The sequence below is a fragment of the Perissodus microlepis genome, chromosome 2 (assembly GCF_051167445.1).
Source record: "Perissodus microlepis isolate ML-2025 ecotype Zambia chromosome 2, ASM5116744v1, whole genome shotgun sequence".
Taxonomy (NCBI): domain Eukaryota; kingdom Metazoa; phylum Chordata; class Actinopteri; order Cichliformes; family Cichlidae; genus Perissodus; species Perissodus microlepis.
In genome coordinates this window covers 17,392,011-17,411,234 of record NC_140462.1, presented here as the reverse complement: position 1 = coordinate 17,411,234, position 19,224 = coordinate 17,392,011, and the positions used below count along the sequence as shown (strand labels likewise).

Below are 19,224 nucleotides of genomic sequence, written 5' to 3'. Positions count from 1 at the left end.
GGTCATCATACTTCCTGACCCTATGTATTTCTCGGCTAAGTCATTACAAGGTGTGAACTACCAGCCAGGAAGGCATATCCACGTGCACGACTCCATTCTTGAACAACGCAAAATGTGGGCTGACTAATGTTATTATTACCCAGTCGAACAATATCAACAGTGAAACTCGTTTCCGACAGGAAAGAGCCTTCAGATATCCATTGCCGCCTTTTCAACCACACCCACACACTTCACAGTCCACTGACAAAAATAGACAGAATAGATAAATAATTTATTTAAAAAATCACATAATCTTCATTTCTTTGCGCTTTTTTTTATAAAGTCGTATTCCTTTTCGTTATCTCTTGCTCATTAATTTTTTTTCACTATATGAAGCTACGAAAGAAGAAAGTAGAGTAGTGAGAAAGTACACAGCCTTAGTAGGACAGTGTTAGAAAAAAAGGAACTAAAATTATGTCAACGTTAAATGAGGAAGGAAAACCTAAATTTGGCATCAGTTTCCAAATTGGGGCACGGTGCAAACGTAAAGTTCCGATGCAAAGGATATCTATAAGAGTGTCCTCAAATGTCCACTCTTTCCTCCTCACTATGAATGAAATTCCTAATGGGGTTATCCTAAAATATCTGCAGTGTTTCACACACTGACTCTTGCGCTGCCATTGCACCTGTGCGTGTAGTGCTTCCTTTGAGGACTTTAAATACCCTCAGGTGCATATAGTAACATCCTGGACTCCCAGACAGCTATATCCTGCTTTTTCCCCCCTATCTCCCTCTAACTGACCCACTCTCTACTTCAGTCTGACTGGCAGTAGTTAAGAATGAACATGACCCTTACACTGACTTCTGCCAACCAAGCAGATGTCTTTTTAAATGGGGAGTCAGAAATGAAACATCAACATTAATTCCCTGCTAAATGATCCAATTGAATAATGGATGAGGGCACATGGAGATATGTAGATTTCCACCTTTTACCTTTATGAGCCTAATTGCTGCCATTCAAGCACATCTGAAGTCAGCTCATCCTCAACAGCAGACATGGCTACTATCAGTCAATAACGTTGGCTAAGCCTGTATCAAAGGGTAGCCTTTGCCGTCACAGATCCCTCACATTAGCTGTACTAACATCAAAGACAAAAAAAACCTGTGATGTTATTCATATACTTGCACATTTGAGACTTCCAATGGGTAAATGCATCTTAAAAGATGCTCCGGTAGCATAAAAACAGTCTCAGTGGCACACAAAAATACACATTGGTCTTATCTTGAAACTTGAAACACATCCCAAACGATGTAGTAATCCTCTAAACACACACAGTGCACACACACATAAACACAAACAGACACAGATTTTCTTACCTTGGTCTGGCAGCTGGCAAACATTAGGAGGAACAGTCATGTTCAGCACGTCATTGACAGCCGTGTCAACATAGTGTCCCCTCTGGACATCATGTTCGCTGTCGGTCTGGTCGCTCTCCTCATGGCCGCTGTCCTTCAGACTGTTCCCCTCCAGGTCCTTGAATGTCGATGTGCTACATGGGGGCCAGGAGGGAGGAAAGGGAAATGTTGATTAACTGTCACCTCACCTAAAAACATGCTCTGATGGTTTGTGACGACTTGTCTATCTTTCGCTTCGTGTCCCTTTTTGTGCTTTTTGTTGCTTTCTTTAACCTGGTGCATTTCCATCAATTTAAAGTGGATGAATACTAATTTACACTGGCTCTAAGTCTAAGTTAAGCACCACACCTTTTCAAAGAACAAAACCTCTTTCCAGCTTCTGTTTGCACTTCCATGTAATAAGAAGGGCGTTTAAATCTCCTGAGAGCCTTCTTGGATTAAGTGGACATTTTTCAACTTCATAGATAGCAAACCAGCCACAGGATGTTTCAGCCAGGGACATTTTGGATGGATGCACTGACTTCAAGGACATCGCATTGAACAAACAGGAGGCACTCACTCACTACAATCAAACAAATACTGCAGTAATCAGGAATTCCTGGAAGGAAGATGGATGTAGAAAATGCTGGAAGCATACAAACTGAGCATCTGTCTTGTTTGGGGCTCACAGTCAATAAAGAGGGTGGGGTGTGGGGGCACAATCAACAGCTGCACAGTAACAGCGTGATTTCCCTTCACTTGATTTCCATCCCACTGGAACAAATTCTGCTTTACAAACAACACTAAATAGGGGTGAATATATGAACACGTGTTCACAAGAGAGAGAGACAGAGGGGAAAAAACATGAATGAGTTTATGTAAAGACAGACAAGGGTGTTAGAGGTTAGAGGGGAGGAAGAAGACAGACTGAGGAGAAAATGAAAGTAAACTAATGTGCACAAAAAATGTAAAGGAAGCAAAGGACAGTGCAAGGTAGCTGCATTCCATAGTGCGAGCCTCACATTCTCCAGTGTGGGAGAGAGGACTGCAGTGGAGGTAATGCTGGCTCTCTGATGTTATCACTGTAATTGCACCTGTCCCAGACCAGAGGCTCCCTGGCTCCTGAGGGGATTTCTTTGTAGTATGCTGCAGAGGCCCACACTTGAATGCTCTTTGTTTACATTAATGCAGGGATTCTTTTGGGGAGAAATTGCCATAATGGGTTTTCAAAAGGCTGGGATGGCCTCAAACAAAAGGAAGCCTGGAATGTTCTATAGCTGCAGGTAAGAAGGGAGAACTATAGTTTACAAAGTGAGACTGGTTACAAAACCCTCTTTGGCTTGAGGGAATTATTAAATGAAACCCATCCCAGTCTCCAGTCCTGAATTCCTCAAACCCTATCCAAGATCTTGGTTTAGGTGAGCTGAATAACAATGCACAATGAAAACATTTATCCTTCTTTCCCTGACAAAGGGAAAAAAAGTAGGCAATTATGGTCCATTCATGACTGTTTTCTTTTAAAAAAATATTTTAAACATAATATGATGATTAGGTAGTTGTTTCTTTTTTCCGTTTACCTGATAAAATTCAAGTTTATGTGTAATTAATGAAGTGTATCACACCTATGCACTTTGCAAATATGAAAATCATTACTTGCAGATTCTGCTGCCCTGTGTAATTTAATAATCTGAAAGTATGACTTTGTGCCTCATTCCAACAAGTGTCTACTAAACGCATTATTTTAGAGTAATACTATTTATCCTAAAATCTTATCCTCCCCTTGCAATTATACAGAATGAAGAACATGCAGGAACACATGAAAACTACTGCAACGGTAGCTGTGCACTCATTAGATAAAACAATTACAGATAACAATGGTAATGAGGTGCTGGTAACAATTCCTAATCAAGACATACCTTTTAATGAGGTGGGCTCTGCTGTTCACATAACTGGAGTCAATGGAATAATTCTCCGTCTGTAAGAGAGTGATGGCGGAGCAGGTGGGGTGGGGGTTGTGGTGGAGGGATGATGGGGGCAACAGAGAGAGGTACTTTTAATAATGGAAGCAACCAAAATAATGTTACCAGTAATTGGCTTTCAGTAGAGATGTTATTTTACACAAAGGCCCTGGTGAGCAGCCTCGGCTTTCAAAGGGCTGAATCCTATTCTCTTTCAAAGCACACACACAGAGAGGCTGACTGGGAGTTGAGAGCTGAGGAGAGTGCTGCAGTGAGCGCAGCCTCTCTTCTCCTGTTCACCCTCCCTGCTCTCGATCCCTTGCTCCCTCCCTCCACTGCCGGTCAGCCCACTGTCTTTAAAATGGAGTCATAAGGGAGGACAGACTATCATGCAGACAGAGGGAGAAGAAAAGTTTCCCTTTTTTCTTCTCTGAACTCTTCACTTTTACCATGTTTGAGAAGACATTAATGTGGATATATTAAATAAATAACTGCGAGAGAAGTAGATGAAATTAAGAATGTACCAGGGGAATCTTAACTTTGCAATTGCAGATGAAAAGGCTTTCAGAATATGCATGCGATAGATCTCTGACCCACATTAGAGAACGCAGTTCAAAGAGATCTTACATTCATTTTTTTTCTCCCCAACATTTATTTAGCAAGGATAATGTCTGACGAGACGAGCACACGGGCAGAGAAACTAGTGTAAACTAAGCAAGTAGACCCTCCCTACATCTGCCAAGCGTCTACTTACACAAGGTAAGATGCCAGAAGGCCATAGGATATCAAATCCTCTCAAAGGACACGCTCAGTCCTGCAAAAAGCCGGGACGTGACCCTTTTGACAAGGTTTGATAAGATGCAGGTATTTTCTCCTAAAAGAAAGCGAGGCCCTTCACTTAAAATTCCATTGTGCAGATACTGTATCCTGATAACAGCTGAGTCAATGGCTGGCTTCCGAGGAAAGTCTACAGTGTACCGATATCAAAGCCCTGTTGAAAAAAGTCACCCTGATGGTAAGAAAGGTTAATGCTGGCACCGGAGCGCAGTTGCTTATTATCAAGTGAGCTGCACATTTGACAGAAGCCTGCTGTTGAGGTAACAGTGGCCCTGCAGCTGTCATATGTGGTGACCAGACAGATTTGGATTAAAACTCAGTGTGCAACTGTGCGAACACTCTCCTTATTAGATGTTAATGGGGTTGAACATTTTGAACTTTTTCAATGTCTGAGTGGAAGTGAGACCACAATGCAGATGAGTCTATGCAGTGAGGTTGGGGGGGCAGAAGAAATGTCAAACATCAGTCCCAGTTTTCTTGGATTTTTTTTTTTCCAATAAATACATATAAATAAATAAATAAAAGCGATGCTGGAAGATCACAGCGTTTACCCCTGGCAAACGGCTCCTGTGACCTATTTGCAGTTTATGAAAAATGTAAGAGACTGTTAATGTTAATTTGTTCAGATTGATGCCATTCTCACCTGGCTTTAATCACAAAATGTACCATCGTTATTTGTCTGATACACATCGTGTCCCTACAGTGGCTAAAAACTTTTCTATAGCACAAGCCTGTTTATCTTTAAAAAGACTGACGTGCACTACATCTGTCTTAAATAAGCACAAGAGCTCCTGCTTGCCTTCTCACCTCCTTTATGCCTCATTATTTTTTTTGCAGGAAAATGCATGATAATAAGCAACAGTGCAACGTGGGCTTCTGATTGGGGTTTGTTAAATTATGATGCAATATATTTATGCACTGAAGGTTAACATCGTTCCTTTTCCCTTTTACCATTTACCCCTAATTAAACTTTAACTCATTAAAATGGGGAAGATAATTCATTAAAAAAGGAATTTAATTAACATTTTATTATTATCCCATAATTTGAAGCACACAGTGTTTGTTCCTTTGTATTACCCCTGACTACTTTTGTTCCAATCAGCTTGAGTCTTTTAAATATCAAAGTTAACGGCAACCTGCAAACCAGATAAATCATTAATTAAAGATTTTAAAGTATGCTATTTTTCACGGATATCTGCGTAGTGCTCTATCAGATTGTCTCTGTGCATTGCTGTAACGATTCCAGTGCAGATACTTGATCTGCTACTGCGTTACATTATTACCTACGCTGCATTTTGATCGCAGTGTACACGCATTAAACTGCTTCATCTGCTATAGTGGCTGTGCATCCAGGAAAACAGAAATGAAAATGCAAGGCGTGAGTAACAAGGAGCAAACTTAATTTAAACGACAAGATAGAAAAGTTTCTTGTAAATGTCACCCTGGCTGCAGCCTGTAATTGGTGTGGTTAACATGTTCTATGTGAGCATGCCTTAGAGAGGAGTGTATGCCGCTGCTCTCAAGCTGTCCCTGTATTGAAAATAAACTGTATTTTTGATAATGCAAATTTCAGATAATGATTTTACATCAAGCTCTTTCAAGAGTGTACAACGCAGAGAGATTCCTCATAATATTCTAGTCGATAGTGTTGCATCACCATCTCTTCCACATCAGCTCTTATCCACTTTACAGCTCCCCATTAACCAAGAATGTGGTTTATTTTCTCCACTTATCAAATTGTTAGTGGAATTAGGCGAACGCCTATCATGTGAAGGCTTATTCTTGTCCACTGTTGAGTCAGTCGGTAGTGCTTATTCTGAGGAATAATAGCTTGAACTTCCTGTAAAGAAATGTAATGTCTTCCCCCACATTTCTAACCAACCTCAAATTGGAGGACATGTCAATATATCTTGCTGGGAGGTCAGGTTTCAGGCAAGAGGATGAGGACTGCTTAACTACAGCGAGGATGCCACAAATGGCTACTTAATCAGGTTGGACAATGTGTTGTTGTGATTTGAGCGGCCCCAGTTTGGCGGCCAGAGCCACTCTATCCCCATAATTATTGTTCCGTTTCATCTGGAGGGCTGGAGGCAGGAATGTAGTCCCTGGTGTCGCCGGGTGACTGATAGGTAGTGTCAGCATGAGTGGGGAGCGGAGTGAAAAGAGAGTAGAGAGGAGCGAGAGACGGTGAAGATGGGAGGAAATGGGTGAGACTTGACCTCTGGGAGACTTGCTGTCCAGTTGCTGCAGCCCAATAGCTTTCCCCTTTTCACCCCTTGCTTCTTTCTCTCCAGCAAAACCCGAAGCACAGGGACGGTGGACTTGCTTCTCTGCAGCTGAGAGGAAAAGCAATCTCCTCGCCTAGTTGCTGCCGTAAGATTTGATTTGCCTTCCTCCCAGCGTGACAATTGGTTCTGCAGTCTGGATGCAAGTGTATTCATTGTGTGGGGGCATGGGAAGCACCAGAGAGAAGAGGAGGAGTGGGGGAGTGAAGACACCAGTTGTTACACCAGTAAACACCCGACAAGTTCAGCAGATGTCACACAGATAGGAGAGAAAAAGAGAGAAAAAAAATGTCACACAGCTGCCCTACTGTATGTATTATTGAGGCTGATATGGCACAGAGTAACATTTAAACAAGGAAAAAACATCATGCACTAATGACATGCTATTTAAAAAAGATGCTGCTAACAGCTATTTGCTTTATACTTAAATTGGTTTTCCATTACAATCTAAAGAAAACAAGTGGAATGAAACATGATATATATATCATATATATACATATCATATATATATGTGTGTGTGTTAAAAATTAAAAATGCAAAAGATTAAGTTTCACTTTAATACCAGAGCAATCAACCTTTTTCTGAAATACAGCAAGAATGACACATGTCCTTGAAGACATTTGGGTGACGGGGGCTTTAAAAAGGCTACGCATCTAAAAGTAAGACAAAATGGTTACAGATATGAGTGATTCACATCTGTCATGGATGCAACTCTAAAATGTCGTCAATTTAGCTGACAAAAAACATCCAGCCGTACTCCATGTGGACACAAAATGCTCTTACTGCCACACTGAAATGCACAGTTTAAAGATAAAGAAAAACAGACCAGAGAGAATCTATTACAACTGTCAGATTAAATTTAGCATTTGAGCAGACCTCCACTTTGTGTTTGAGCAGTCTGTGGTTGTGCCTCAGTCTTTGTTTATCAAGGACTCCCTTTGGCCTCACAAGGAAATGTTAAACATAATGTTCCCTGTTATTGATATCCCATTGCTAAAGCAAGGGATGAGAGGGAAGCAATCCGGGCAGGTTAAAGGAAAAACCAGCTGCAATTAGGGAAGAAAGAATGGGTTCATTATCCCTCTAGGTTTGGTTGTGGTTCAACTAAAAGAGTTGAAAAAAGTAAGAAAGCGAGGGAATTAAAGAAAAGAATAAAAGTTTATGAAAGTGACTGTTAACACATATATAAATTTGTTTTTTTAAGTTTATTTATAAAACCCAATATATTTCATATTGACACAGACAGTTTCATATTCCTTTTTTATTTCTTAATACTCTTTTCTAAATGTACACTGCGAATATGAGCTTTCATCCTCTCGCACATACACACCCTCTATCTGCACTTCCCTACAAAAGCACTGCTCCAGCAATCCCTGACTTGCAGGTCTGTGCTGGCGCCCGCTGTCCTCGTCTTTAGGTCTGCACCCAGGAACGTCTCTAAGCAGCTCAGACTCAGTCTGCTTCTTATATTGTTTACCGTGTAAGAAAAAAAAGGAAAGTTTTTCAGCTCCTGAGATGCAATAACCCTCACTAGCTTCCAAACCTTTGCCCTCTAACCCAGTGACCACCATCACCACTTTCTTCCTGATTATAAAATTTCCCATAGACCCTCTGCCATCTGCTAGATTATAGATTTCCCTCTTCCTTTAGAGAGGCCCCGGCCCCTGAGGGAGGATCAGCGGTAAAAAGGGTGAAAGAGTGCCTGAGGCACAGCCGTGGTCCTGGATGAGATTACATTTTCTATTTCTGCCTGCTTAAAGGGGTCTGCTGTGATGAATACAGAGAGTTGTTACTATTTAATATTAACTGACTCTCCTGTAAACTCAAATTATACACAATCAATTGTGATAGAGGGGAGCACGTGTGACAAATAACCTGCCACATTGTCTCCATCATTTCACTTCATCAGCCATCAATTCACCCCAAACCCAGGAGCCCATTTGAAAATCAATCATGTCATGAAACTGAGTGATTCTGTGGAGAAAGGTTTTTAAGACTTCCTCGCCCAGCTGTAGTTTGTGCATGTCTACACTCTCTGTAACTGGAAAAAAAAGGGTGAAATAAATGCTGTTACGAGGTCACTTGTGTCCATCAACACATTTGTTAAGTGTTCATTATTGTCACAGCAAACTAAATAACAGCTTTTCTGAAAAACAATGACACAGATACGTAACTACAACAGCCCTTCCTGCCTGTGTTTCCTCGTCTTCCCGTGTGAAATTGAGCAAATATTTGCCCATTCAAAACAACACAATCCCCGTCAACCCGTTCGCGTAAAGGACGGGGAAAACGGCCAGAGTCCAATTCTATTGCTTCCTCCACCTGTGTATATAACATCTAAAGAAAACTGCAGACCGCGTGGCTGTCTTCTATTCTGAAACAGAGACAATAGCCCAGACCAGTCTCCATGTCACTCAGGACTACAGGCTCCACAGAAGTCCAGTTAGTAGAGATGTGATTAATTATACATACATTGATAGAAACAGCATTCATTATTCATGAGCTGCTCAACGTCAAAGATATTTCCCTCCCTTTCAGCATGATGAAAAGATTTTAAATAATAGCCCCCATTTGCAGATGTCTGCATTCCAGCGGAGTCGGCTGACGCTAAAGAGGCTTAAGTCAGAGCTGTTGTCTTACAGGGAATCACTGCTTGGGCCCAACATGTTTCAAACTGTTGGTGGCTGTTTGGTTTCCTGGGGGGGTGTTTTTGTTTTGCTTTTGTCTGCTGCTTTTAAGGCTTTCCGATGGAATTATAGCTTTCAATTAGAGCGAATAGGTGTCTACTGCCTCAACCAGCCACATAAAAGTGGATAAGGTTTCATTCAACACCTGTTCAGCGTTCAGGGCTGTTCAAGCTACGTGCATGTCACAAAGAAAACCTGTGCTTCTCCATGACATTAGGATCCATGGTTTTACATAGTAAATAGGGGGGAGGAAAGAAAAAGCCTCGACTATCAATGCTGTTTCCTCAAAGAAATCGGCTTACTTTTCTTAAAGCCTGTGGAGCCCAATCAAACTCAAATGGCAGGAACTTCCCCTTTAGGCAAGTCTTGAGGGATTTTCTTTAATTTGGATGTCAGACTGAAAAGTTTTCTCACTCCTCTCATCCCAAAATCCGTTAATGTGTGTATGGCACCGCATGAGAAAGGTAGGTGGTGATTTTCTGAATAGACTCCGCGAACATCAATGAGAACATCTAATCCAGGTAGACTTTATGGTTTCCGGCCCTCTAGGAATAAGCATTACAAACACATGTTTTAAGCAGTCATTTAGTTTCTCTGAGAGAATTACTAGATAGCAATTTCGCTGCTCAGTTGTGGCCTACATTAGCCAGTGTTGAGTTAGTTTGGGGGGAGGGGGGGGGCGGCTGAATTAGAGCACAAGATATCCCCAAAGGTTCTCCCCACCTCCCTTGGGCTGGGCCTTAAAAATAAACATTCAGAAACACTGCAGATTATGTAAACACATTCTGCTTAAATGCTTATGTGAGAGCAGTGACTGAATAAACAACATAACTTTCAGTCACTTTCAAAATCAGTAAACTTGGAATTCATTTTTGAATAACTTGATGCACATGACGACAGAAGTCTATCAATGTGCGTGGCGAGCGGATCAACTTGAACTCTTGTGCATTGCTTAAGTACAATCTCACTTAGCGGCATAAAGGTGGCTGCCAGTCACATCGGTGCTGCTGTAGTCTCTCTTGTTCGTGTTCTCGCTCTCTCTTTTTTTTGTCTTGCTCAGTGTGACAAGGCATCTTTGCAGACATTTTAGTTGGATGGAGATTTGCAGCAGCTCATTACAGACTGGGAGGCTCTGTGAGCGGATGCAGTCACTCGGAGATGGATTGAGTGGGTCTGTTTATTGACATGCCTTAATCTGACACTGGGTAAAGGGAATGAGTCACCGCCTCCAGACACACTACCACATCACAGCCACTCCAGCAAATAGGGAGGCAGCACCTAGGATACAAGTGGAACTTCATCAGTGCTCATTAATCCAACAACCCCAGGCCACTCGCTCAAACAAACCATGTTTACACTGCATGTTGGCTGGATGGAGGGGTGATGGAGCTTTTCAAAGGGCATGTGTGCAGGTGCTGAGAACTGCACACACAAATGCGCATACTGTTGCTACACGTACACATATGCACAAACACAAACACACGTAGAAACAGGTACTCTAGCCTCAAGCTCATGAAAAACGTTCCCGCCCTCATAACCCACAAGCCCCTAAACACAATATCTGTGTAGACCAGCTGCTAAAACTCACTTGATGCACTTTGTCTCGCACATCAGAGCTGGTGCTCAGATCAGGGGTTACTGATTGGGCTTGATGCCAAAGTATGTAGAGCAAAAAGGGGCTTTTATTTAACGGATCTTTTAGCTTTTGTCAGAGATGGGTCACTCCTATCAGCGATTCGGCCATGGAGGCCTAGTTAGCATTTTGATCCTATTTGCTGGTGCTCCAGTGTGACTCACATCTGGTGATAATATTTGGGATGAATCCTTCTAGACAGCTATCGGTGCTGGGATTGACAGCAGAGTATTAGCCGCTTGCACATCTCCGCTGCATCTGTAAATCCAGCTTGTTAACAGGACTGTGACAGACTGCCATCAGGACGGAGACGGAACAAAAACAACAACTAATGCTTTGTGACGACACCAGTGCTTGTTTTCCATTTCACCACTAATGATCAGTACAATGTCTAAATGTGAATTCTTTGTCTTTTATATTTGAATATAAATTTATGAAAAAAGTTTAAAAAGGAGTAAACAAGGAGCGTGTGTGAAACGCATAAGCTAGTAACTAAAATAAACCTTTTTTTGAAGAAACACACAGGCGCACAGGGAAAGCAGGCAAAGGGGAATAAATACTATGTGAGTCAGAAAGAGAATTGCACGACACGGATTTACATTAAAACACTTTGTTTTTCATGCAGAAACACACACACACACTCACACGCGCACAGAGTCGCAGTGGGGCAGAAAGTCTGAGTGGGGGCTGATGTCTGCTCCACCGGGGACTGGGAGCGCAGCAGCTTGAGAGCAGGGCCAGTGGATAGGGGTCCAGATGTAGCAGCCTTGACCCACTCATTTGTAAGGGAGGGGTAGAGTTAGGATGGGGGGTATTTCAGCAGCTGAAACACACAGGGATTAGCCACAGTGACTTCATTTAATTTAATTTGTATTAGGGCCGTCTTTGGGGGCAAACATCGTTTTTAACTGCGAGGGGACATACGGGGTCATGGAAAACAGCAACAGACGGTGGATCTCTGCCTCCTACCCCCGCAGTGCATCAACAGGGGAACGGGAGGCACTGTATTCTCAGACGTACAGACACATACACACACACATACACACGATTGCACACACATGCACAAATAAATACACCTGAGCAAATGACTTGTTTCCCTCAAATTATGACTATATTATCAAGTCAAATCTCTCAAATTGACATGCATCTTAAACCTTGCATCAACCTTTCCATAGCTCAATTTCTTGAAATGAAGGCCTTTAATCCTTTTGTTCTGCCACCATGAACAACATGTAGTAATTTTCGTTGCTTATCAAAGCTCCGCTCTGTGCAGTTCTGTGCTTGTGTTTGTGTGTGTTGCAAACACTAAGCTGTTATCTACCACGAACATATCTTAGGGGTGGATGTTTATCTGTGCTGATGCAGATTGGAGGAGTTCTCTTTGTCTCAGTGCAGTGGTACATAATATTATTTGTTTTTTCATCGTTTATTTCTCCAAGGCTGATATAGTTTGATGTCCTATAGTGGAGAAATCCTTTTAGTTACCCCCAGGCATCTAATGTGCTTTTACTTGTAATCTGGGAAAGGCTGAGGGGAAAAATCTGTACACAATCAAATAATTTAACTCCCTTTTGTATTCAGTGCAACATGACTTACAATGCTAAGTAGAAGAGGAAAACAAATCCAGTAAGCGAGTGAGTACCCAACATTCCTCCTTACAATTTACACTAGCTCTGTGGAAAAATATGGCACCGATCAGTTATCAAGTCTGCTGTAGCCAAAGCCTGCGGTCATACAAAAGCTTCCTCTCAGTCTTGCGCAGGTGATGTAGTCAGAGAAAAAGCTAATGTACCATGCACTGGGAGAAGAAGTTTTATTACAAACACCGTCAAAAAGAAAGAAAGAAAGTATCGCCTTGTCTGTGTGAGACAGAAAGGACTGTACTGCTGGAGCCTGTTCAAGACTATCAGGCACTCGTTTTTCCTCTCTCCCCCAGCCCCTATCAAAAGATGTTACTGTGTAAAATGTCAAAGAAAAAAGAAGCAAGAGAAGTAATCTCCTTCTCCTTTTTGATCGCAAGTGGAATAATTGGAACCCTCTTAGGCTCATTACAAGAGTTGCCCGCCAGCCAAAAGACGGCTCCAACTGCCCCTCTTCATTCATGTTAGAGCTTTGAAAAATATTGCTTCCTCTAGTAACAACTTTTTATGAGATGCAATGACTAGAGGTCCTGGTACCTACATTAACGAATAATCCCACAATGCCTTTGAAAATATATCTTTCAACTTCTACTGTCAAACATCAATTCTGAGCAATGGGAGGGAAACAGCAACAATCTGGCTCTGTAATAATGTCATTATGCATATTGCACAGCACTTCTCACCATTACCCTTTTTTTTTTTTTTTGGCAGTGCTGTTCTTCTCAATTGCATAAGTTATTCCATATGTATCCCTATAACTGATAGGCTGGTCTTCATTGTTATTACAACTATGCTTGTAATTATCGTGACTCTAATTACTATTACTGTATTACCCAAATTAACCTTATTCTGGGTTTAGATCACCCGCGCTGACGCTAGCCAAGACATGCCAATGAAGAATGGCACCAATGTCCCTTCAGATAAATCCAGTATAATTAGCTGTGTGCCTTACAGGGCCTGTGTGATGGTAATAATTAGAGCTACTGTAGCAAAGGTCATGCAAAACAATTTAGAGAGGATGCTGGCTGCTTGTGTAATGGGAGGAGGAAGGCGGAGCTCCTATTCTGTCTTTCAGAGATTGAAAATGTATAACTGTTACTTTACCTCTGCATTTGCTCCGTTTTTAACCAATGCTCTCAAAATAATAAAAATTGAAACCCCATTTTAATGGCAAGTAGACTTCCAGCTAACACAGTTTAAATGGATCCATGATTAGATTCGAGGAAAGTGCTACAGGGTGTATCTGTTAACTGGTATCAGCGGAAATCGATTCGCTGCCTTAGAGGTGTGATAGCCGCCCCATCGCACTGTTGTTGCATCTGTTCATTAGTTTGAGTTTAATGTGTTTATGCTTACCCTTAGTTATCACTATTAATTGTGGAAGAGAGGGAGACGGCGAGAGATGTTCTGATCTACCCAAGTGCACAGGTTAATGAGCTGAGTCAAAAATGTTGACACAGAGGTAAACAAGTACTCACACCGAAGGTTCTTCTATTTCTATGCTCCCCCCATGTGGTTTGGCTCTCTCTGCAATTCCCAGATTACTCCTAAGCTGAGAGCTCAGGGTTCTCAGTCTTGATCCATCAGGAATTCACTCTGCTCCCTCACCTCGCCACCATCACACCCCGATGAGATAAGTAACAGCCTCGTACTCAAAAATAGCATCTCAAACAACACATATGCTTATGTCTGCTAGATTGGTCTCCATCCCCTGCTGCAAAACACACACCTCCTCGTACTCCCACAAGTCTCAACAACACTTCTTTAGCAAAGAGGGATGCAAACAGCCCTAAAGTGGTAGTATAAGACTTTTGCTGCAGCTACTGTCTGTCACCTGAACTATCACTGTTTTGCATGTTGAAGTTGATTTATTACAGCAAAGTGCCTCACATTACTGTCGACAAAACTGGGATGTTTTTACATTTTGGCATGCTTTACCTAGCTTTTTAAGAGCTCGTGATTTGCATTAATTTGCAAACTGCACTTAGCTAATAGTTCAGAATTTTGAAAATTACCCTAATTTGCTTTCTAGATAAATTAGATGATTTGAAAACTACACTCGCTCGATAAGTATGAAGCTCAAGTAGAAGACAGGTAGCTAAGCTTGCCATTAAGACTGCAAACAATGGGATCTGTCCAAAGGGAACCCACACACACTTCGAAAACATACAAATCAACATCTTAGTGTTTGCTTCTACAGGAAGTTGTGAGCTCATATTTTTCCTTCACACATTGCCTTACTTCCTAGCTTTCCTCTATGTATGCCAATCAGATATATAGTGATATCAAAACAAATAATTAAATTAATAATAAATGTAGAAAAAAAACTTGCAAATCCATCAATAAATATTATTACAGGAGCAAATATTAAACACTATACACCAGGTGGGAGAATTAAAGCTTTCTGCAATCAAGTACCATTTTAAATTAATAGTGAAACTACAGGAAAACTCACACAATCCTTTTATTTGTCACCTCGATCATTTTATCCTGATATACGTTCGGATGATTTCTGAGACTCCGGCAGTCTTGAATCTACATTTTTCAGCAACAGCGACTGAAGCCATTGTGTCATATAGTTAATAAATGTGTGTGTAAAAGTACTTCACTGCAATACAAACTGCACTCATCAACTGCTGTTGGATGTCGAATTAATTATTATTATTATTTTTAGTTTTTTATATATTTTTTTTTTAATTAGAGTCAACACACTAATGGAATTCATGCAGTGGAAGAAGAGGCATAAACCAGGATCCATATGTCTTTGTGACAGCAGGGATTTAAAAACTGTAAATTGTGATTATCATTGATCTCATTCATCAGATGCCTAATCTCTATGACTCACATCCACACTGGCCCCACTGGGTGACGACGAACTGTCCACCCCCACATCTGAAGTCCAAAAAAAAAGTGTTGCGGAAAGCAGCGATAAGCGGGGCCTTATCCTTTTAAAGACACTCCCGTAATCCATCAGCGGTGGGAGGAGGGGGGGGGAGGCTTCAGCTTTAAGGGACTTAGTCTGGATTATAGCTAGTCCTCCAAATTAAACCAAAAGTCAGCTTTCTGCAGTTGCTCATGCAAGCTGGCAACTGGCTTGTTACCAGCTCTACAAACATGGCAAATGATGAAGGTCTATAATTAGAACATTTTCTCACTTAGCCACCAGATAAACTAACAAAAGTAGCACAGCAACAAAGCCTGACCCATTCCCCACTAAAGTGACTATTCTACCTTTCTGTCTCTGACCTCCTGTGATTTGACTCAGAATGTCTTCCATTCTATGTACCTGACTCTGGTTGCCAGCCAGCTTAACTACAGACAAGCTTCTCAACCAGGGCAGGGCTGTTACGTCCCCATTGATGCCGCTTCCCACAGCAAAACAAGGCCAAATCTGGGGCTTAGAGGCTAAAATAATCATTACTGGGTTGCAAACAAATGAAAAGTCAGAACACTACTCCCTCTGACATTCTTTTGGATTGATTTTTCTCAGATATACAAATTCATGCTGCAGTAATTTATAGGAATATTTTAACATGTTGGGAAATATGCTCATATGTTTTTTTACTGGGACTCAAGATCATTGATACCATTCTCATGTTAGTGCTTCCCAGATGAAGTTAAAGCAAGCAACTGATATGCTACCTGGAAACAGGGAGCCTAGTTCTATGCAAATGTAATAAAATGTGTATGCCACCAATGACAAACCTCAGAAAGCAATGTGTTATATCTTGTTAGGTCCATTTACTGAAGGAAAAAATGCAAGCAGTGGTAAAATGACAGTCGTAATCTGTCTTTGGCTAAATCTTAACATGGAGCAAATATATATTAGAGTAGTTTTTCTTTATTTTCAAAGATCCAACAGTCAATTTTGTCAAAAGATTTTGCAAACTGATTATTTTAAGGAGACTATTTCACCAAACTGGGAGGACAAATGTTTCCCTCTGTTTACAGAGGGAACATGTGTTCATCTCTGTGCATGCACGTACATGCATTGTGTTGATACATCAGAGTCTGGTTTGATGTAATAGTCCCCAAACTTGATAAGAGCACTTGAATTTACCTCCACGGTAACCTTCCTGCTTTATTCCCCCAAGGAGGAGTCAGTCTGTCATTAAAGCACAGAAATTATAAACAATCTTTAATTTAACAAGTGCAGACATGCTGTCTTCTCCATTCACTAGCTTCCCATAAAACTGAACTAGGAACAGCTAATCTTGAACTAAGGAGGTTACTGGGGAACGTACTGCTCTCGGAGCAGTCTGACAGAGGCCAAGTGCTTTTCATTCATCTACTTGGCTGCCTGTGCTGTGGTATGTCAAATCATGGACGTGAGGGGAAAGTCAAAACTGTTGTCCTATTGTGCTCCACAGCCAGACGACTGAACCCTGAACATTGTTTTATAATGCCAAAAGAGAGACCCGAGATGGGGGTAAAGTTGTTACCAATTCCCATGGAAGACAATAATAAATATCAGTGGTATTGTTTTCATCTTCCACACTCAGCCCAGAGTAGATATCTAATTTATTCCCAAGCATTTTTGCCTTCATAACTTGACCTAATCTCACTCAAGCAAAGAAATGGATTCCCACCTTCTCTAGAAAATGGATATGGGTGTAAATAATATGCCTGGACACTTTCTGAAAAGCCTTAATCCCACGAAAACAAACCTGATTGAAGCAGGCCCACCTGATTTGCGTTCAGGAAAACTAGATAATCAAAATGCAAAACAGCCTTTGATAGAAAAATTAGCCAAGTTCTAACATCAAATCCCCTACAAACAACATCAGCATATTCGCCTCCTGAACTTTTATTTGTATTCAGTGTTTGGGTTTTTAATGTAATCACAGTGCATTCGGGGCTCCATCAATGAGCTATTCTGATTTGCGTCAGGCTGAATCACACTAACTGCTTAGAGGTCTGCAGACATCATGAATGAGAAAAGGACCCACACACTGAACACATTAGGGGTCCTACCATTGCCTTAGACAGAGGTACAATGGGTAAGGGAGGCGAGATAAAGGAAGGGGATAACAGGGGTGAATGAATTGCTGACGTTGATCAGGCAGAGAAGAAGGGCAGAGTGGGAGAAAAGAAAAGAGGAGGCCCAAGACACTGGCCACACAGGGCATGAGGGAATGGGGGGCTTTGAGAGGCCTACACTCGGTCATAGCCCATTAGCCCGGTTGGGTGAAAATGCTACAGCTCATTACATGCTCTGCCTCTGTTGTGTGGATGAACAATGCACAATTACGCTACCCTGCTGCTTCTCTAGCCATACTGCTGCATGCCTCTGAGGCGGCTGATATTGCTGCTATAGTGGCTCGCTTGCCAACAGCCCCCGTGCTCATCAAACATCCCATACATGGACTCCCTAATGCAAATTCAGGTTTATGTGTAGAAACAAAAGTGCTGTTTGAATGTGCTAAAATAAAAAGGGGAGAAGCAGGAAGGTCTACTCACCATCGGTGTGCACAAAACAATGGCACAATGCAGCATTTGTGTGAGTAATATAATGACTAATGTCTAATCCACCTTCCTTAAATTGTATTAAATGCCAGACAAGCGACAAATGGATAATTCTTTTCTTTTCTGCCAAATTAAGTTTCACTAAGTGTAAGAATTATCCCAAATCCAGGTGCAGTCTGAAAATATAGATCCAAGTGTAAGAAAACTAGAGTCCCTGAAACTGCTGTGACAATATCTGCAATGCAGTGAATAAGTAAGCCCAGGATTCATCTATCCACCAGCAAATTGGTTCACTTCAAGTCTTGCTCCTTTCCACTCTACAATTATGCATGCAGAAGTTGACATTTAATCTGATGGGGGAAATGCTACATAAGATCCTCCTGCTAACTCTTTGTTTCAGGCAAAAAACAGGACACTTGGAAAGGTCATTCTTCCCTGGTGTCAGAGCTGGCTGCTTGGAAAAGTTTCTGTTCACAGCGACTATTGTTATGTTTCACAGAATCCCTCCCCCATTTCCCTGTCATTCAAAAGGCACAACATCAGCACTCAAGAGAAAGCCCTGGGAACTCTTTTAACAATGTGGTAACAAGTCTGACAACCCACAGTTCAACTAAAACAGGACAGGGGGAAAATTAGAAGCCCGATATCTATGAATTTTAATTAATACCTTTTCTCTGTGCATTTGGATAAAATTAGTTTTTGGCACACGTAACGGTCATTACAGGAGAATTGTAATTACTTTTTTCTCACTTCGTTTACTTTCCCAAAAACATTGTGGTTTTGTTGTTCAATAACACATCTGGAAAGAAAACAATTATTTTTCCAAATATGGATGGCAAGTCCTTTGCTATTCTTATCTGCAAGAGGGAACAAATATATTGAAGCAGTGTCTATGTTTTCTTCCAGTGCATGCCAGTAGACATTGTAAATATGCTTCTGTTTTAATATTCTTACGCCACAGGGATGGCAATCGGCACATTCCTCTTGACACACACTGAATGCAACAAAGAAAATAATATTGTGAGCAAATAGATTTCACTTCTGGCCATAACAAGTCTTAGGTTTGTATTTTTTTAAATATGTAAGCTGACCTTTCCTATCCTATATTAATGTAAATACAGACATTTCCACGGAAGGCAGCAAAATCTGAATTAACGAGAGATAGTTGTTTTTTTTTAATAATATTTTTTTATTATTCTTGTGCTCCCGAAGCTGTGTGAAAAATTACCTCAGACTTGTATTACTTGATTTCCATGTTTATTTCTGAAAAACCTCACCCCCGCTTTGTTTCACACTCGAGAACAGCCAGACTTGACACATAAATTTTTTTAAAGTGTGACCTGC

General features: G+C 41.2%; 1 protein-coding gene across 7 annotated transcripts in view; it reads right to left on the bottom strand.

Moving 5' to 3' along the window:
- Positions 1-19,224, bottom strand: part of pcdh19 (protocadherin 19) — a 52,167-nt gene that overhangs the window by 21,092 nt on the left and 11,851 nt on the right. For 4 of the 7 annotated variants that reach the window (XM_084951438.1, XM_084951447.1, XM_084951411.1 and 1 more), the window contains exons 3-4: positions 3,291-3,349; positions 1,357-1,529 (exon numbers count right to left, since the gene is read on the bottom strand). In XM_084951438.1, the coding sequence (XP_084807564.1) occupies positions 1,357-1,529; positions 3,291-3,349 (232 nt within the window). Of the gene's footprint in view, positions 1-1,356; positions 1,543-3,290; positions 3,350-19,224 lie in introns of all 7 variants that reach the window. The other 3 variants (XM_084951430.1, XM_084951403.1, XM_084951417.1) reach the window with 1 other exon arrangement.